The sequence below is a fragment of the Anthonomus grandis genome, chromosome 17 (genome assembly GCF_022605725.1).
Source record: "Anthonomus grandis grandis chromosome 17, icAntGran1.3, whole genome shotgun sequence".
NCBI lineage: Eukaryota > Metazoa > Arthropoda > Insecta > Coleoptera > Curculionidae > Anthonomus > Anthonomus grandis.
The window spans coordinates 14,640,866-14,663,085 of record NC_065562.1 but is presented as its reverse complement, the minus strand read 5'-3'; the positions used below and the strand labels follow the sequence as shown (position 1 = coordinate 14,663,085).

At 32.0% G+C, this 22,220-nt stretch overlaps 1 protein-coding gene across 5 annotated transcripts in view; it reads right to left on the bottom strand.

Moving 5' to 3' along the window:
- LOC126746477 (protein sidekick) overlaps positions 1-22,220 on the bottom strand; it is a 255,169-nt gene that overhangs the window by 25,792 nt on the left and 207,157 nt on the right. For 3 of the 5 annotated variants that reach the window (XM_050454758.1, XM_050454757.1, XM_050454760.1), the window contains exons 9-17: positions 18,317-18,436; positions 14,011-14,166; positions 13,823-13,949; positions 11,747-11,938; positions 11,572-11,681; positions 5,355-5,555; positions 2,278-2,456; positions 1,675-1,909; positions 1,390-1,608 (exon numbers count right to left, since the gene is read on the bottom strand). In XM_050454758.1, coding sequence (XP_050310715.1) covers positions 1,390-1,608; positions 1,675-1,909; positions 2,278-2,456; positions 5,355-5,555; positions 11,572-11,681; positions 11,747-11,938; positions 13,823-13,949; positions 14,011-14,166; positions 18,317-18,436 — 1,539 coding nt within the window. The remainder of the gene's footprint in view (positions 1-1,389; positions 1,609-1,674; positions 1,910-2,277; positions 2,457-5,354; positions 5,556-11,571; positions 11,682-11,746; positions 11,939-13,822; positions 13,950-14,010; positions 14,167-18,316; positions 18,437-22,220) is intronic. The other 2 variants (XM_050454759.1, XM_050454761.1) reach the window with 1 other exon arrangement.

Sequence of the window (22,220 nt, the reverse complement as noted above, 5' to 3'; positions counted from 1 at the left end):
CCCAACTCAGTACTAACCATAGACTTATAACCAAGGATATGTTTACATAAAACTAAATCATACACACATATTGTCACCCCTTCTATTTATTATTTACACCATTGATATAATTCTCGCACCTAAATACTGTAAAACACAAGCATACGCGGATGACACACAAATCTATGTCTCTTTTGATTATAATAAATCGCAAGAAATGGCCGATAAAATAAACGCTGATCTTTAGGTAATTAAAGAATTATGCTATGCTGCTATTATGTATTGGCAGCAAAATTAAAAGAAAATCTCTATTAAGAACAACTTAAAATTAAAAATAAATGATACTACATTAAAATTTGTATCCAGCGCAAAAATCTTGGCTCAACTACCAACGAAGATCTCAGATTTAGGACGCACGTTCAGAATATAACAAGAAAAAGCTTTTGTGCACTGAAATGATTGTATAATAATCGGCACATTCTTAACTACTCGTTGAGAAAAAGTTTTTTTGTCCTTATAGAAAAATCAAAAAGGAAGCTTACAAACATATTTACTCCTGATGATTGGATCCATTTTGTGGGCGGCGCTAGTCGCAAATTTATTGTGGTTAATATGCAGCCTCAGGACTTTAAGTCAATGTAACTCCAATGGATAGCTATATGAAACCAAACATTGTAGGCCTTAGTAAGATGCAATGGTTGCATTTTGAAAAATCCGAACCTTACAAGATGTTTTATAAACAAGTCTACAACCAAGAAATCGCATTTAATATAATAAAACAAAACAAAAACAAAAAAATACTACTGGACGCCCAAGAAATCAGCCAACCATTGTAGCATTGCCAAATTTGCATGTTACCCCACCAAAAATCAAACTGGTCAGGTATCAGAATCTCTTGCAGCTACTACCTTTTGTTCCGCCTGTCCATCATAAATTTTACAAGGATCTGTTATATGAAGGGAAAAGCTCAAAGCTTCAACAACAACAAATTAATGTCACCCAAGAAGAGGATACAGACACTTACAGAAATTTTGAATCTTTATTTGTTGAATTTTTGAATGATTAATATGTTTTTGTTTATATTGAGTTCATGTTAATTTCTCCATTAGAATAAACATTTCTTTATTTTGGTAAATTGTTATGTATTTTATTTTTAAGGCAAAGGGGTTTAAGTGACTGGCCTATGAGTTTTAACTCGCAAAAAAGCCTTACATAAACCAAAAAATTATGTCTAGAATTTATGAAATGCATTTCGAAACATTAAAATTACAATATTAAATAAAAACAAAAATATAACATATCACCGAATATTTTTTAATGACCTAAAACTTTAAATCAAACATTCTCAAAACTCTTAATTTGTCACTTGGACCCCTTGGCTTCTGACCCCCTCAATTCTATGGTACTAACCATCCTCCTTAGTTTTGACATAAACGAAATCGCTCATTTCGCCATCTCCCGGATCTGTAAAACAGAGGACTGTAATATTGTACTCGGTGAACTTTTCCAGGTGTGTCATCGTGGCCGTCTGTTCCGCATATGGATCCAAAAGGTTCGGATGGACAGTCATCATGCTCGCCTCGACGTTTCCACGCGATGGATGCCACTTCCACGCTTGTATTTTATAACCTAAAACCGGTATAAGTGGTTTTTAGGAGTCCGTTGCACTTAAAGAGGCAATAATTGATTAAGTACCTTGATTAATCCCATTTATCTTCTGAGGATCAGGTGGTATCCACCAGATTTGCACGGCAGTAGAGTTCAACGGTTCCACTTTTTGGATTATAGGTGGTGCCTCGGGTACGCCCTCTTTTGTCTTTATTTTGGCCCCGTCTGTGTACACCCCCACTCCTTTGTTGTTGTATGCGGCTATTTGGACTATGTAGTCTTTCCATGTTATTAGGTCCGTTATTAGGTAGTTCCTTTGAGCCTTAAAACGAATCATTTGGTTACTTAGGAAAGGACTTTGTGGTTAAGAAATTAATCAGCTTTCGTATAAAACTTAAAATTAATAAAATAGTTCCTCCTACATAAATTTTAAAGATAATTAGATTTTTATAAAGCCTTTGATAGAATCACGATTTTTTAAATTCAATTAAAAAATTACTCAATAACTCCAAAACGATTGCATTTACAAAGAAACTTGTAAGAACCCTCTTGGTAAAGAAATTCATTGGCTTTCTTATGAAACTAAAACCAATAAAATCGTCACATTAGTTTTTAAGACAATTAGATTTTTCTAAAGCCTTTGACAGTATCAATGAAATTTACTTTCCTATGTTGCAGATATAACCTCACCTCATTTGTAATATTCCTGTAGGTCCAAGGACTATCGTGGTACCCATGCAACTTATAACGAATGATATAACCCAGGATGAGTCCGTTCCTGTGTTCTTCCAGAGGAGGTTGCCATTGTGTGATGATTTCCGAAGAACTCCTGGCGGATCCGACGAAACCCACCGGAGGTCCAGAGGGCGCTATAAATCATTAAAATTTAGTTTTTTGCATTAATTTACGTGGTAAAAGCTTCACTGAACGAACATTCATATTTTAAACTAATTTAAGTGCACAATATGTAATTTAAAATGCAAAGTAAATAAGGTTTAAGCATGATATTGAACGTGAACAATAACGGTACATAACAGAGAGTTTTTATGTAAAATAGGTATATACGAATGCAGCACATAACAATAAAAAATATATATATGTAAACGTTCATGCAAAAATACGTATGCACATCCCACCTTTAAAGAAATATGTATATGAGCTGCCTGCATGACAAAAAATAAATAAAAACGAGTTTTCTTTTTCTTTTAAATATTTTATGGTTATTTTATTATTTCCGTAATATTAATAATAATATAATGGAAAATCAAGATAGCATTAAGCGATGAATAATATCAATCGCTACGCTAAATGCTTTGATCAATTCATACTCAGGGAGAAGGAAAAGTCAAGACAGTCAAAGAATTGCACAATTTTTTGTTTATTCCAGACAGGAGATGACTCATTTTTGTACATAAAAATTACAGTTTCGACTATCATAATGGAGGATTACAATGTGTATAAATTTAACAAATCCACATGCGACGCCCAAATTTGCCATGTCTAAAGTCTTCATCTTCTTCTATAAACTTTATGACCTTACGTGCTATAGAGTGGGAGAAAATTTTAAAAAGAGAATAGTCAGAAATAATGAAGAAAGTAGCTGAAACCTTGACAATTTTAGGCATGTTGGCAACGTGGCATTAATTTTTTTTAACATTGCTTGATTGATCTAAATCGTTGTTAATCTAAAAAGACCCTTTGGTAGGTTAATTTTTATTCACTTCCAGTATTTTTTGTTTTAACTTAGGCACGGCTTTAAACAATTGTTTGACATAAACATGACAGTTTAAACTTCAATCATGGTCGATTATTACCTAAAAAATGACAATGCATTAATATTTTATTGCGACCTGATATATGCAAAAAATTAATAAAAAGTCAATTTCAGAGGATCATCATTTCATTACGATCATCTGCGTTTCGTGGCGCACGCACATCCTCAATCGCCATTAAATGAAAATTTTCTTAAGTAATTATGATCTTCACAGACGAGGATTATCATTTCGTTACGATCGTCTGCGATACGTGGCTCTCAGAAGGAGATTTATGACAGAAAAAGGGGAAAAAGTCAAGTTTTTGAGTTTCTACCGTAATTTACTCGTCACTCATATCCTCAATTGCCTTGAAATAATGATTTTTTTTGGTAATTATGATCTTCACAGACGAGGATTATTATTTCGTTACGATCATCTATGATTCGTGGCACTAAGAAAGAGATTCATGTCCAAAAATGGGTAAACAGTAAATTTTATGACTTTGTACCGCAAGTTACTCCTCACTTACATTCTCAATCGCCTTGGAATGATAATTTCTTTAAGTAATTATGATCTTTACAAATTAGGATTATCATTTCGTTACGATCGTCTATGATTCGTGACTCTCAGAAGGGGACGTATGACAGAAAAGGGGGAAAAAGTCAGGTTTTTGAGTTTCTACCGCAATTTACTCCTACTCACATCCTCAATCGCCTTAAAATGATAATTTTCTTAAGTAATTATAATCTTTACAGACGAGGATCATCATTTCGTTATGATCGTCTCCGATTCGTGGCTCTCAGAAGGAGATTTATGATATAAAAAGGGGAAAAAGTCAAGTTTTTGAGTTTCTACTGTAATTTACTCGTCACTCATATCCTTAACTCTCTTGAAATGATAACTTTCTTAAGTACTTATGATTTTTACAGACGAGGATCATCATTTCGTTACGATCGTCTGCGATTCGTGGCTCTCAGAAGGATATTTACGTCAAAAATGGGTAAAAAGTCAATTTTTTCAGTTTCTACCGCAATTTACTCCTTACTCACATCCTCAATCGTCTTCAAATAATAATTTTATTAAGTAATTATACTCTTCACGAACGAGGATAACCATTTCGTTACGATCGTCTATGATTCGTGGCTCTCAGAAGGAGATTTATGTCAAAAAATGGGAAAAAGTCAAGTTTTTGAGTTTCTACCGTAATTTACTCGTCACTCATATCCTCAATTGTCTTGAAATGATAATTTACTTAGGTAATTACGATCTTCATAGACGAGGATTATCATTTCGTTACGATCGTTTATGATTCGTGGCTATCAAAGGGAGATTTATGTAAAAGAATGGTTAAAGTCTATTTTTTCAGTTTCTACCGTAATTTACTACTTAATTACATCCTCAATCGTCTTGAAATGATAATATTCTTAGTTAGTCATGATCCTAATAGATGAAGATCATCATTTCATTACGATCGTTTGCAAATTGTAGCTCTCAAAAAGAGATTTATGTCAAAAAATGGGGGAAACGTCTATTTATTCAGTTTCTACGGCAATTTACTCTTCAATCACCTTGAAATGTTAATTTTCTCAGGTAATTGTGTTCTTAAAAAACGAAAATTATCATTTTATTAATCTTTATATAATTCATATTTTCTTATTTAGCATTTCACTTTTACTTGCGATTTGAGGTGATAACATATACAATAAATAGGTATTTTGGTAAAAAAAATTGAGAAAAAAAAACAATTATTGCTTTAGGCCAACCTTTCGAATTACATTACCACCATCCTCAAGGCTCTGCAATAAACAAAAAGCTACAATAGAATGACTCTTAAGCACAATTACAATCTTGATGCAATGCCAAAAAATATAGATTTTAACGTTCGATCCATACCACATTCAAAACATATAATTTTTCACAGTATTTCCAGACTGTTGCTTTATCCAATTACTTTTCCTTCTCCCACACCCCTTGAAATTCAAAAAAACTTCCCTACAAAAAAACCCCACTTACCTTCTTGCGGCAGCATGACCTGATTGCTGGGCTCCGAGGGACTTCCCTCGCCCACGCTGTTCACCGCGCTCACCCTAAACTGGTAAGCAGCCGCCGCCTTCAAATTGGTAAGCAACGTCCAACGTTGATCCCCGGACACGTTGCTCAGCTCGGTGATCCAGTTTAGAAGTGGATCGGGGATTGGACCTGAAATCGGTGGCACTTTTATGAAGCAAGGTAACACTCTGTTCGGTTATTAGGGTGGGCGGGGGGTAAGTGGGTATAAGGGGGTGCTTCATGAGCATGCGCTAGGCTTGAGAGTTTTTTTAAGTAAAAATAGTAATAAGAGTGTCTGGAGTAGGTGCCCGTTTAGGTTAATGTCTGTGTAAGGTCTAACTAAGGTTAGTGTAATCGTTTTTAAAAATAAACATAATTTGAGACCATTGACTTTGTGTCCCTCCAATCTCTGAATTTCTAACTAAGGTTGTTTTTGGTGGTCCTCCGGGATTTGCGTAAATAGATTATATATGTATATATAATAGGAAAATGTATAGGTTTTCATTATTTTTAGTAAATGTTTTGTACAAAAGAAGAACCTTCTTTAAAGATTTTTTCCCTGTATAAAAGAGGATTGACTCTAGCCTAATAATTGATAAACAATAATATTATGGTGAGAAGGACGTACAAAATTATAAAAACAGAAAGTTCCATTAAAAATCAAGGGATATTGGCCATTTTTAATTCGGTACAATCTGTATTATCAAAGATTATTATAGCTACGCATTGACTTTAGGTATATGACAGGATGCATGAAACATACGTAGAATTCCACACGAAATTCAAAGATGAAATAAAAAAAAGTTGCTTTCATTTGAAATAATGAAGTTGATGGTCGTAATTTATTTTTGAGCAGCCCTATATATACAAACTTCATGGGTCCGAGCGTTTTTTTTTCGAGCACACCCCTAAATTTTAAATGAATTTAGACATAACTTTTGGGATGCACTGTATAATATAAGGGTAGTGTAAATCTTACTTAACTTTTTTTTTCTATTTTAATTTCTTTATAAAAAATAGTTATTTATGTAACACGTATCTAAAGTGATTTTTTTAATTCATGGAAATTCATAAAAAAGGAGATTTTACACACGTATAACATACAACATTTTTTCTACTAGCTCTCTTTACGTATTATTGCGTAAGAAAACGTAAAAAAAAATTTTACAAATTATAAAATGAATGTCAAATAACCGTCAAACTACTTTCTACGCACTTTAAAAATTCTTTTTAGGCACTAGTGCGTAAAACTTTATAAGCCCTGGAAAGTGTATAAAGTGAGTAATTTACGCACGGTAGTAAAAAAAAAATATTTCATATTAAAAAAGATAAAAGTGGGAATGTACGTAACACTACTGTCAATCTTAAAAAAAAATTAACGAATTATTATTATATTTAAACCGAAAAGAACACTACCTATATTATAACCAAATTCAATATTATTAGATCTACGTATTTTTAAGATAAATATTAATCATTTTGGCATTACTGGCATTCCACAAACCGAAATATATTTTTGCAAGGTTTAGAGTACATATTTTTTTTACGGCTAAATTTATATAAAAATGAAATACAACAAACTGTTTACTTTATAGCCATTTTTTTAAAATAATTAGAGTAAATTAAATTTTAAATAATTAAAGTAGAAAAATACTTTTGGAGTAATACTGCTGCGTGCCATGTTCCATACATCTGCATATCTAAACGTTGTAACGGCTTCTATTTGGAATAGAGACTGTACTGGATAGGATAATTACTCTATAATCACTCGTAGGATAATTATGGTTAAGCTTTGTCGTAAACTTACTTACAGTTATTATTTGTCTTGGGCTAACTATAATAATTAGAGAAATAACTTTCTATACAGAAGTTTTGAAATCAAAGAAATGAGTAATGAGTTACCGGAGGATCAGTCTGTTTTGTCTAAACGAGTTTGAAATTAAATTAAATGTATTATATAATATAAAATAATCAGTAAACGTGTCATGTATGTCATAAGCAGACATGAACAAATAAAATAAACATAATTTACACAAAAAATCCATCGTTCCCATTTAAATGAATAAAACTGGGCTGAAAATTGAACAAAAATGGAAAAAAACAATAACGCAATTATTGAAATAAATGTAGAATAATGTGTTCCTACTAAACATAAATAATAAAAAACGGCAACCCAAACTGGTAATAAAAAGTATAACCAACTGCCAATTCTGCGTACATGCTCATGCAGTTAAACAATGTTTTTGTGTTTTCGCTAAATTGTTATTTACCCAGGTTCTACTGGTGATTTTGTTAGGTTTAATTGGGGTTTTAATTACAATTACTGATAGAATAAAATGAATATATTGCATTGTTATTCCAATAAAAATTACTTTATTGGTGCTAAATTTAACATAAAATTAATATTAATTGCGAGGATTCCCTAATAATACTGGAATTATGTTGTAAATGTCTTTTATGTAATTTAGCGGACACTCTCTTGCAATAACTTTAAATATAAATATTGAACAAAACTTTCTAGAAAAATGCGGCCTACAAGTGGACTTAATATATAGAAAGACCGATTCGAAATAACAATATAAATGTGCCTGCAGATTATGTTAGCATTTATATGAAGGCACGATAAAAGCCCAAACCCTACAAAAATTACAAGTTAGACAAATTTGTGCATTAAGATATACCACAGATGGCAATGTTCTTTATATACTTAGATACTGAGACAATTTTGCTGAACTATACTTCAGTCGTTGGTCTAAAGAGACTTATTAACTTATTGATACTGCTTGCCCAGTAAACAGTCTCCCTAATTTATATGATTCACCAATACCAATAGAAAAAGAAAAATACATTCACTTGCAATTTTCTAAATTGACTTTTGAAATTTAGTTATTACATTTTGTGACAATATGCCCTACAGATAAAAAGCATCTGAACAAAATTTAACTTTTGAATTTTCTAAATTTTTATGTTTATTTTATATTATTTTTATATTTGTATGCATTTGTATTTCCATTTGATTTTTTCTCATCTCTGTGCGGCACTGTATTCACTGTACATGAAAATAATAAGAAAAATATTCTCCCGATAAAAATGTTACATTATTTCTTTCCTGCAAATACCCTAGGATTCTTGAGGATTAGATTAGTATCAATTAGTTAGTCCTACAAGCTTTTCTGTATCAAAATTTTAGTAGGTATTTCCTAAGTAAGTAATTTAATGTTATAATTTTTACAGGGTTAATTTTCATATTCGGACATACCTCACAGGGGCTACCATGAGTAGTACAAAAATTGACTGGTTAATAACGACTTGGTCATGTAACGACTATTATAACTTATTACGATACCGGGATTTTATTTAACGTAAATTTATAATAGCCGGCTCATAGCCCTGATTTAAGTCCTCTCTATACCGTAAAATTTGTTCTGAATAGATCTCATCCTCAGGTTTTATTTCAAATGGCATGCATAGGAAAACAATATTTTTTAGACTTATGGTAACCCTTGTAAGTGGAAAAGGTCAAAATAGGTCAATTTAGGTCAAAATAAAAAGCTAATATATATAAATTGCTTTCGATCTCTATGGGATCATCATCACCTTCATATTTTTATTGTTCTTAATAACTGTTTTGTGTTCTAATGTCTCAGATCATCTATGGTTTTGGTATTTATAATTTTATTTAACTCTTTATGTTTGGCAACGTCCTATTTCCTACCTTTCTTAACTTTTCTTATCTCTTTTCTTCTCAAAAGTTCGAGTTCAGCATTAAGTACGCGTGGTATCAATAGTTGGAAGATGAAAGATGTAAAAAAGTAAAAAATTAAAAAAATTTCCCTAGATTTTTGGGAAATTCAAGAAATAACTACAAATGTCTGAAATATATAAAAAATTACTATTGGTGACCAAAACCCAAGGAAAAAATTGAAGTGTCTTTAAATACTAAGAAGATCACTTTAAATACTCGAGTAAATAAGTTTAAGATAAATTAAAAAATCTGGAAAGTTCAGAAATGGCTTTAAATAAAATAAAAATTGAATCTTAATGTCTGGAAAATAAGATAACATTTAAAAGTAGCTTGAAAATGTTGCTACAACGACAAGTGGCTTCAAATGCTAAAAAGGAACTTAAAATGTCTAAATTGTCAACACAAAAGCCATTAAATTCATAACAAAATTGAGTGTAAATGCGTGGAATAATTTTAGGTATCTATAAAAACTTGGAACTATGAATTCCTAAATTAAAATTAGAAATTACTTAAAAAAGTCTGGAAAGTATAAAAAATGACTTTAAATGTTTGGAAGAAATAAATTATATTTACAACTGCTTGGAAGAAATGGGTTTAAACATCCGCAAAACAAGTTAAAATGGCATATTCCAAGCATTTAACTCTATATCCAAAAACTGTCCCTAAAAAAATGGCTTAAATAACAAGTCTGGAAAAAACCTACAACGACTTTAAATGCCTGAAATAAAATGGAAAATGACATCTGGAACATTAGTGATGACTTAGATCTAAGAACTGTTTTAATAGTTTCAAAGTTCTGAAATGAAATTCATTAAATGCCTGGACGAAATAAACCACGACCTCAATGGTTCACTTTTAAAACACAATTACCTCAAAATAATGTACTGTTATTTTAAAATTTCTCAGTAATAATGCCGAAAATTGGGAATATTCTTTAGAAATTTGAAAAATGGCTTCAAATATTAAAAAGGAACTTAAAATGTGTAAATGATCAACACAAAAGCCATTAAATTCATACTAAAATTGAGTGTAAATGCGTGGAATAATTTTTTAGGTATACAAGAAATTACTATGAATTCCTAAATCAAATTAAAAATGACTTCAGAAAGTCTGGAGAATATAAAAAATGACTTTAAATGCCTGGAAAAAACCTACAACGACTTTAAATGCCTGAAATAAATTAAAAATGACCTCAAAAAAAATCCCGGAAAGATTAGGACAAATAATCGAAATACTTTAAATGTCTGGCCTAAAATTGAAAATAAATCCAAGAATTTGGATATTCCTAAAAGAGGAACAGTTTGACATTACTTCAAACGCCTGGAATAAAATGGAAAATTATACTGAAAAATTAACTAAGACTTAAAACTAAGAACTGTTTTAATAGTTTTAGAGTTCTGTTTAAAAGTTCTGAAATGAAATTCATTAAATGCCTGGACGAAATAAACCACGACCTCAATGATTCACTTTAAAAATACAATTACCTCAAAATAATTTACTGTTATAATCAAATTTCTCAGTAATAATGTCGAAAATTGGGAATGATCTTTAGGGATTAAACTTTTAGTCTTATACTGTTTCATTTATTTCCACTTAATTTGCTATTAAAATTTATTTATTTCTAACGATCATCCCGTACTTAAGACAGTATAAATAAGAGGGACAAAAAATTAAAAATCATTAATTTTACGTATTAATTTAAGCAAATAGTTTCTCGGTAAAATGAAACGACCACTGACAGATGGTCATTTCTTCTGATGACTATTGATAAGAGAATTCTATACAGTAGTGATGGTCCCCACTTTTATGAGGGCATAACAAATAAGTCTGCAAATTTGAAATACAAGCGAATACTATTAATATACAAAAAATTAAATATAAAAGAATATTAGGAATAGGAATTTCTATATTGTTATTTGATTGTGTTGTATAATAATAAAAATTATGTTGCTTTTTTTATGGTTATAGTAGGGTGATTGGCGATGACCTCGGCTATGTCCCTATTAGTTCTTTATAAGACAAGTTTTTTTGACAAACTTTATTTTTCAATGTTTTCTTGAATTTCCTCCTTTGGTTTTTGATTTGAAACTGATTTCTCTTAAAAACCTGTGATTACTACAGGTATTAAAATGATTTATGCCTGAGACATATTTTACTGCGTGTTTTTTATTGGTTAGTATAGTCAATTTTTAGTATGTTAATCTGGCTGATTTTTGTTATAAAAATATTCTTTTAAAAAGGGTTAAAAAGCCAAATAAGTTGGAACATCTAAGAGCCTGTTATTTCAATTTAAATACAAGAAACACTAAATCAAAAAATTAACCCTGTACTGAAGTTAGTCCCTAACTGCTTCTACCAACACAAAAACAAAGTTCAACCAACTAAAAAAAAGGGGGAAAAATAGGGCAACCCGTCACCACTACTCATCTATCTTACCGAACTCGGGCACTTCTCTTTTTTGAATAATATATTGCTGGATCGGGCTATTCCCGTCAAAACCGGGCGTCCAACTCACGTTGACCGCCCTTTGTCCCTCGATTTCGGTCCTATACCGAATGAAAAATTCATAATTAACCCTTAAGTTTATGCTGAAAAAGATCACCAAAGTTACCGTTCAGCCTTAACGTTTGTAGGGGCAAATGGGAGCTCGATAACACTCAGCTTGGCGGATCTCGTCTCGTTACCCCCGGGGGATTTTACCGCACAGGTGTAATGCCCCACGTCGGACGCCCTTACGGCTTGAATCTCCAAAGTGCCGTCCTGTAGTATGTTGATTCTTTGGCTGCCCCTTGGATTTATCATCCTGGAAAGGAAATTGAAGTTTCTATTGATAGTTTGTTTGATTTATTGCCTTCTTAAAAGGTAATGGGAAAGTATTCCCTTCTCAGGGGAGAGTTGTACGAAAACATTTTCCTTGAAAAAAATAAAATTTGGGAGATATGTAAAGAGTTACCAGGAAGTACTTAATTTCTTTATGGGACAGTGGCAAAAGGCTTAAAAAAATCACAAATGAATTTTAAAACATGCCCGTTTTTCACTCAAGTACATTACATTAGATAAGCGGTTTGCACCGATGGAACTACTGTTTGTGTACTTTATATGCAGGCACTATATTCGGTTTTTCTTAAAAAGAATTTGTCTGGTCTGTTTTTGAATAAATTTTTATTTTCCACACTCACAACAAGTTCTGGAAAGTGAGGAAGTGTTTTTTTTGCAAGATATTTGGAGTTTTTTGGAAGGCCCTCTAGTCCTGTCTGTGCTTGGTAATTTAAATGTCACTTTTGGAGTTTCGTCATAGTTGCCATGGATGATTTTGTAAGTTGCTATGAGGTATCCTCTCTGTCTTCTTTATTTCAGAATTTCTAAATTGAATAGATTTAATCTATCCTGGTATGGCATGTCTCTAGTCTCAATAGGAATTCAGGTCACTCTTCTATGGACTCTTTCCAAGAGCAGCCTTTGACAAAGTCAATCAAGGATTCCAGATACAGATGCTCTGCCTATAAGGTAGATCAGAGAATTAGCTTTTTTCACCATTTGAGCTATATGTGTTTCCCATTTTAGGTTTTCTGTCATTACAACCCGCAAGTTTCTTTGCTCATTTACAAATTAATTTTAAGATTGAGATAGGGATATTATAAATAAAAATTCGATTTTTTCACCTATTTTCTATATCAACCTTTCATTTTCTAAATAGTGTTTGGATAGGCTGGAAATAGTGTTTTTCTCTCGTAATGTGTCTTGTTATACCTGAAAAACATCATTTTATTCCCATCCTCTTCTAATTTTTTGACTCAAATAAGGATATTTAAATGAAAGTTCTATTTTTCCACCTTTTTCTATATCATCGTTTCATTTTCTAAATAGTGTTTGAATCAGCTGAAAATAGTGTTTTTCTCTCGTATTGTGTCTAATTATACCTAAAAAACATCATTTTATTCCCATCCTCTTCTAATTTTTAGATTGAGATAGGGATATATAAATGAGAATTCGGCTTTTCCACCTATTTTCTATATCATTGTTTCATTTTCTAAAAAGTCTTTGGATCAGCTGGAAATAGTGTTTTTCTCCCGTAATGTGTCTAATTATACCCGAACAACATCATTCTGTTCCCATCTTCTTCTAAATGTCAGATTGAGATACGGATATATAAATGAAAATTCGATTTTTCACCTATTTTCTATATCATTGTTTCATTTTCTAAATAGTTTTTGGATCGGATGGAAACCGTGTTTTTCTCTCGTAATGTGTCTAATTATACCCGTAAAACATAATTTTATTCCCATCCTCTTCTAATTTTAAGATTTAGATAGACTGGTAAAGTTGTTTTTGTGGCATTTTAAACTTTACCTCCTTCGAAATTTCCAATAATAGGAACATTATTGATGGGGTGTAAGCTACACTCACTTAAAGCGCGAGGTTCACAAATATTAGCTTAAAACGGGCAAACTTTCGCTGAGAACTGGCAAATATATTAAAGGATCTGGAAACTTTTTGGGGGTGAAACTCGATATTTCATTAAAAAGGAATTGAGAGAACCTGTCGCCCTCCTTAAATCGCCCCATTTGCTACACGATCCGGTTTAAGAACCCCTCGAATTATTATTATACAAATATTGCATAAAGAAGAAATTTTACCGCGGCAGGCTTAAAGGTTAAAGTTTCTATAATTAGGAATTTAAACTCACTGTTTGTCCCTGAACCAGTCTATTTGGTAAGGCACCATAGGGTCTGAAGAGATTTTACACTGCATGGTGGCGGTGTGTCCTAAGAGCACCCTGGTGTCCACTGGTGGCTGGACTATTTGGGTCCGAACTAAAAAAAAATATATTAAAAGTTATTTCTTGGTTATTACTGGTGGTTTTATGTGACATACCAAGTACTGAGAGATGCGCTGACCCTCTCACTTCCCCAGCTTCGTTCGCTCTAATGCAAGTGTAGTGTCCCGCGTCCTTTTCTCGCACAGCGGCTATAAGTAAATCTCCGGTTTCTAGGATTTGGACTCTGCTGGTTGTCGCTATTTTTTCTTCACCTATGTGAGTTTTTGTTAATTAAATTCGGAATTGTTAAAAAATGATGACATATTCTGTAATTGAAATAGGAAAAATTCTGTTTGTCAAAGCGACGAACAAAAAAAAGGGATTAATAATTGCGTATGGCCACAAAGTAAAAAATAATTCAATTTGTGGTTTTATCTGGGTTTTTATTGAAAAATGCTGTTTTTGTCAGATTAGTGATGGTTATGGTGGAAAATATATATGTTTATTGTTGGTTGTTTGGTTTGATTAATGCCTTATTTAAAATAAGAAAAAATTCATTCAATCCAATTGAAATAAACTTACGCACATTTATTATATTAACCAGTGCAAATTACGCACAAACGCAAAGTCGATTTTCTTTTCTTTCGATATCACGATAAACACATTACTATAGAACTCATTTCGGGCTTGTTTGTTCTAAAAAAATCGATGGTGAAATTGGTTGTTTGGTCTGATCAATAGTTTTCCCAAAATCAGTTTTTCCCTGAAAATATAGATAACCTGAAGGCTATCAATCATTTCTCAAAAATTCTTTTAACCATTTTAGCTTGAAATAATTAATATAAACAAATAATCCATTAGTATGGATAACTCAGATGATAAAGTAGACTTGATCATCAAGTGGAATAACTTATAATGTTGGACAAATTTAAAATTCATCTCCCAACATAGATAGATGGTTATAACATAACAGAAACAAAAATAAAAATTAAAAACTCTGGAACACAGAAGCATTTATGAATTTATTATATTGATTATGATATTACAATTATCATTATTGACGAGGAGGATCTATAATATATAGTCCTGAGGATGATCTCATAGAGATCGAAACGTCGACAAAATATACAATTGATCGTCTGAAGTAGTTTTTTTGACCTATACCCAACAAAAATAAAAATTAAGCAAACTGTTATTTTAAACCGTTTAACTCATATAATAATTTACTCACATAATTCTGCCATACTTTTTATCCCAAAATTTAGTAAACCAATGAATTTAAGTAATTTTCATCCCATAAGCTTATTGCTTGCCTTGCCAGAAATTTAATAACTTGTTTCCGACTCATTAGGCTTCAGATCTAGAGATAGTACCACTACAGCTCTACCGAACATGACTTACTTACATGATTTTCTTGGGCTCTGTCTATTTTTTTAAAAGTCTTTATCAGTTAGACAGTAGTGTGCTCGAATTGGTAATAATTATTCTTCTGCTAAAACCATAATATCTAGAGTTCCACAGGGATCCATAGTTGGACCATTGCTATTTCTTATTTACACCTTTGACATTATTGAAGTGACTGTAAATTCATACATTCAATCTTATGCTTTTAAAAATCATTTTCCTATTATAAATATAAAATCTAAAATTAAAAAGCAGTGATTGTTGAGAGCTTAAGGGTTTCATTATTAATAAAAGATGTTTGCACTTTTTGAGTCCAAGGATGTGAGATGTTTGCTCACTTTGCATAAATTTGTATTGAATAATACATGATTCATGATTTACTTTGGCAAGTACATGCAAATTTATCTATTTTTTATTTACTTCCACTTTACAGATTATATTTCACTAACTATAAACTAATTACATTCCTCTTAAAATTCTTTTTAGTTGGGGTAAAGTAACATTAAATAAGTCTATTTTATCGTGTATTTTATTATTATTATTGACGTTACACATAATGAAAAGCGGAGAATTTAGATGTCTCTTGTTATTGGCTACATATAGGAGGTAAAAACTAAGAGCATTTCTGGTATGGTATTCTGGCACATATTAAGAAAAAAATTACATAAGAATAAAGGATCATCAATAAGGCCATTTAGCAATTTAACCTATTTAAATATTGATGTAAATATTACATAACTCAATTAAAGAGGCATTATTATTGTAAACTTTGTTTTTCCTAAAGAAAGTCATATTTGTAACATTCATAGAATGGCTTCCAAATTATGCAGGCATATTCTAGTAAATCTCTTATGTAGGCATAGTACCGCTGTCTCAAACATGCTGGATTATAGAACTGTTTAGTATGTCTTACTATGAACCTATACATTTCAGATGCTTTATTTGTAATATATATATAATAAGGTATAAATGTTAGTTTTTGATCAAAGACTACTCCTAAGTTAGTAACCTCACTGACGCGTTTAAGCAACACATTATTATTTAATTTGTACGAGTACATGATATCGTTTTCTTTCCTATGATATGAAAAGACCACACATTTACCTATATTAAATATTTTATTCTCGGTTGACCACTAAATGACACTATCCATATCTTATTGTAAATCCGAAGGGACCCAAATTGGAATCCAGAGGTACACCAGATGTTGGAATAAATGAGAAACTTTAATATTCACTGAATAGGAAGCATTCCCACAACGATATCCCTTAAAAACCTCTATTATATTTTATCGTAAAACTATAAAACTGGTTAAGACTAAGCATTATAGTAATAGGCTAGAGACAGCAAATAGGCAAACAGAAAGAGACCTGGAAAATAATTGCAAAAGCTCTTCGGTACGTTAATAAATCACCTATTAATAATTATAACCTGATATAATAAACAAATTCTATAGTGCTCAGCTTTTCTGAACCATGCGACTAGGGAATTATTCGACTTCGTTGCTGTTACAAAAAAAAGAAATTACAGATATCTGGCAAGAGATAAAAAATAAACATTCGTCGGGTTGCGATGGACTCTCAATTAAAGTATTTGAAAACTTGCCAACACCACCATTCTCAATCTTGGTTGATTGTTTTAATGCCTAGTTTCTTCTCTATAGTTATTCCTATTTTTAAGAATGGAGAGGATAGCACTTTGTACTAGGTTAATTGCCTTAGGCCTTACTGCCCTTACTCTCTAAAATTGTAAAAAAAGTATGGTTGATTGCTTGGAAAGAAAACATATTCTAAATCAGTCCCAATTTGGATTGAAACTGTACAAGAATAACGTCGCGGTAGTGTTTCGTGATCTGGTTAAATAAAGCCTTGGATTGTGTATCTCATGGGATTTTACTTCAGAAACTTGAAGTATGTGGCTTTAGGGGTTCTATTTTAAAGTGGTTGACATCATATGTTTCGAATGGATGTCAAAGGGTTCATTTTTGTTGAGGATGAGTCTGGGGTGTTGAATGTCATAGCCGGTGTGCCAGGAGTCTTTTCTTACTAACTATTCTTGAGGAAATGGTTAACCAGGATTTGGCAAATGTTATGTGTATCAAGTGTAATTTATTGGCATTTCATGTTTTAAAGGCAAATATCATAAATTTTAAATGTATTTTAGATAATGTCTGCTTAAGTGCACCATAATAGATTCAAATACATTTTTGGGATTGATTATCAATGGAAGGTCAAAGTTCAACAAACAAATTGAGTGGCTGTGCTCTAGGTTCTCATCAGGTTCTTTTCTTATGCTTTGGTTGACTCAAAACTAAGATATGGTGTTTGTTATTGGGAAAACTGGCCTACTTATTTAATTTACAATTAAGTATTTGTACCGTAAAAGCAAGCCTTTGTCTCTGACTAACCATTGATAATTTTGTAAGCCATATTTTATCAGTTTACACATATTAACACTCTCGTCTATTTTTATTCTTAAGAATGCTTCTTTAACGCACAAAAGTATCCTTCAACCATTCACTCAATAAATGTAAATTCCACTCGTTCAATATTTCCTATAAAATGACAATATCCAATAGAATAAAAATATATCTGACCACAGTAAGAAGATATTCAACCATTTTCCACTGTTGCTTAAAAAGGCCATATCTTATAAAGTATTTAAAATATGAGTTTAAAAATTGATATTAGGAAAATCTTACTACAGCAGTGACGAATACTTTCTAGATAAATTTTAGACTGTCTTGTTATTTGATTGATGCATACGTTGTTTTATAGTGAAGAAATAGTCACACAGTTTAGTTTTATGCTAATGCTTTTTTACTGGAGATGTGAATGTAAGTATTTTTAAACAATTGTTTGGTACCCAAAGTGTTTTTTTTTTCTTTTTTGAGTGTATTTTTGTTGCTTTCTGTACTGGTTATTCCAATATTTTTATGATAGCTTTGTGTTTCTAAACAATAAAGTTTATTTTGACTTTCACTAAACATTTTAACGATTTTTCACAAAACAAACTCACCGTTAAGAATCCAAGTGACGTTAGGTACGGGGGCTCCGGCGGCCCTACAAGTCAAAGTGGCATCTTTTCCGTCCAAAACGGTCAAATTCCTCGGTCCGAATTCCATAACGGGCTGCGCGGCTAAAATCAGAACGCTCGGTATGAAAATTGTTAAAAACATCACGGGATTTCACTAATTTCCTAGCTCGGTACACGGCATGCATGGTAAAAACCCGAACGGGGACTAAAAAGTAAACCAAACGGTTTTTTTTTCGGCGTGTATGTATTTATGTATGTGTCGGCCTGAAGAAGTGAATGAAATGCGAAGAAGGGGATAGTCGGGTCGCATAGGTGAGGAACTTAAGGGTCGTTGGAAATTAACGCTATTAGGAAGTTTATAATTTTAATATACAGTGCTTCCCAAAAGTAATGTCTAAACTCATTTAAAATTAAACGATGGGTTTTTTTTGCAAAAACGCTCGGTCCCGTAGATTGTACGTGAAGTTTGTATATACAGGGTTCCTTAAAAATAAATTTCAACCATCGACTTCATTTTTTAAATGAAAGGACCTTTTTTAATTTTATTTCTGAATTTTGCGTGTAATTCTAAATAGGTTTCATGCATCATGTCCTGAATACCTAAAGTCAACAGTTATCGAAAAAAAGACGGCCGAATATTATTATTACCTACTCAGACATAAGAAAGAAAAAAAGAAAGAAAAATTTTTATTAAAACGTAAAATTATTACAATAAGATAAAAAAGAAATGTGGGTGTGTCATATTCTTATTAAACAAGTTATATTCAAGTAACTCAATTTAGGGAACATGCAATAATTAAGAGTATCAACTAAAAGCTAAAAATAATACATAGTTAAACATGACGTTACCAATTTTTTATTCTTGTGCCTAAAAGCCATCTAACATTGCTTTGTGCAATTTGCCTACTAACCATGCCTGAGCTATATTTGCCACCTAATAATAATTTGACAACTAATCTTATATATAGTTGCTTTAGAGTTAAAATATTAGCTAGTTTATAAATTAATTCACTAGGGAGTGGTATTGGCTTATGCTTAATAATTTCTAAGGTTCTTTTTTGAGTTTATTTTTTCACTTTTAAGTTATTTTATGTCTCTGAAAATATCCACCAATAAGTTATATGCTGACTCTGCTTAATTGGCTTTCAGTTGGGCGGAATGTTGAAAGGGAAAATGTAATATTTATTTATGAAATTTAACAGAACTTATAACTGCCATATTTTAAGTCATATTTAAAAAAGGGAGCCGATATCCATTCATATAATATAGGATCAAAGGACAATTATAACAACTCGACTTCAAAAAATTTATTCTATGAGGGATTATGCGGTTTCAATGATTTGCCAACAAACATAAAATCATTGTCAAAGATTAAGATATTTACTCGATTAGTACATAAAATTTTTTAGGATTATAATTACATATAAAATGGTAAAAAACATAAATTTCCATTTTTCTTTAAGACCTTTGATTTCTCAGACTTTTTGGAAATGACATAAAAGATACTATAGGATTTAGTGAACATATAAGAAGTTTCTATACTTAATATCAAAAAAGTTATCCGAAATCTTCAAATGCATCCAAGACACAAAAATGGCGAAAATAACAAATATCTATTTTTCTCAAAAGCCTTTGAGTTTTCCGATTGTTTTGTAATTATTTAAAAATTCTGTAGGACACAGTGTACATTTCAGTCTTTGAATAAAGTCTCTATATTCAATAGCAAAAAAGTTACCCAAACTTTTAAAATTCCACGTTTCATTTCTAATAACTTGTTCCGATCTGGGTTTTATGACAATAAAATTTCACTCGGGTTTAATTTGATTATATCAAAGTTTTATTCTAGCCTAAGGAGTAACTAGGATTAACTGAATTTAATCTTGATCAAAATAGATATTAGCTTATAAAAGTTTTAAGTTGTCTAGACTTAAAAGTCCCCTCAATCTGCTGATAATATAAATTTAAATTTTGTTTTCTTGATAATTTAAAAAACCAAGTTTTCAAGCGTGAAGACAAGCCCTAAATTTATAGTATGATATTTACAAAATTGTACTTACTATAAAAGTAAGCTCATTGCTTATATTATTAGAATTATTTAGAGATAATACTGGCAGTTTATTTGGTCTTATATTTCGAGATTTTCTATAAGGTTTTTTTGAATATTTAATTTTCCTTCGTTTGGGGTCATTTTTTGTCATTAGAATGAAGCCTCTATATTTAAAAGGAAAAAAGTTATCCAAATTTTTGAAATTCATCCGAGACATAAAAACGGGAAAAATAACAAATTTAAATTTTTCTCAAATAATAAAATTCGAAAAGTCCTTAACTTTACGACCCGACTATACACACCGAGCAAAATAAACATAGAGAAGGGTGAGGGATGCCTGGGGCCGCCAGGTGGGCCAGTTCCTTTATTATTATTATGGTTACCAGGTAAGGTAATTAGACCATGCAAAGGTAGGCAACCCATTTTTGCAGTTTTAGCTAGTAGCCCCTAGGAACTCAGGTATATTGACAAATTGGTGAAAGCGTCGTTTTTACATGAGCAAAGTTTGGTGATAGCAAAAAACCTGTGTTGTGTTTTTATATACAGGGTGTCCGGAAGCTAGATGCAATCCTTTAAGGGGGTGATAGCTGACTTAATTTCAAACATTTTAAGCTAATTATGTGTAGGTCGAAATTTGTTTATAAATTTTTTTTGGCAATTTTTGCATGTTTCTCAAGAAATACCAAAATTTCACACTTAAATGGTAACAGAGCGCAAGTTACAATTAGTATCGGAGTTTCAAAGTTTATTTTGTTTTGTCTAATGTGTATTAATAAAAATACGATTAATTCCAAGCTTCTGTGAACTTATAGAAAAAATAGAGACATTGAAACGCCCTTTATTTTTAGATATCACTCATGCCGATGCCTGGCCATAATTCTCAGAATTACCTCTTTTGTACGGCAGGTCATGTAAACAAAAATTATTAGACTGAGATCTCTCATAAGCCTACTAAGCATTAGAGCCCCGATTGTGGGGTTATTTTAGGTTTTTATGTTAAAAAAAACACAGCTTTGTTTAAACTATTTATTGTTCATGTTCAAAATGCAATCCATTATTTCTAATACAGGCACGTGCCCTTTTTGTTATTTCGGTGGTGGTTACTCTTATGGTCATATCTTCTTTCATTCCGCCTCTACCGATCCAACCGTCTGGAAAACAGTCGTCTAAGTAATTCCTGACAGCCAAGGAACAATGCGCTGGACAACCATCTTGCTGAAAGATTATTGGTCTTTCTCGTTCCAATCATCCAGCTTCGTCTAGAAGAACGGGGATATCATTTTGTAGAAAATCTAAATAGTTGGAACCATTTAAATTATCTGGTAGAAAATGTGGCCCAATAATAGTCCTGCCTATTACTCCGGCCCACACATTGACCGAAAATCTCTTCTGAAATGATTTTTGTTTTTTCCAGTGCGGATTTGCATCTTTGGCAGCCCATTCGTGGAGGTTGTGGAAGTTGGTAATACCCTCCCTGGAAAAATTGGACTCGTCTGTCCACAAGATACTTCTTAAGAATAACGGGTCCTCGATGTCCATGTTCAATAAAAAGCGGCAGAACTGAATTCGTCTTGCAGGGTCTTCTTCTTGTAAGCCCTGCACCCCAGTACCATGAAAGGGATACTGTCCATCTTTATTCATGGTCGTCCACACCTTCCATCTAGAAAGGCCAATGTCTTCAGCTACTTTTCTGACGCATGCAGCAGGGTCTGCGGTAAAAGCTTCCAGTATTTGCTCCTCAATCTCTACATTATTATGGCCAGGGTTGACTCCACGTGCCGGATTATTCCCAATGCCAACTTCAGTAAGACGGCGAAAGGTGTTTTGAAACACCCCGAA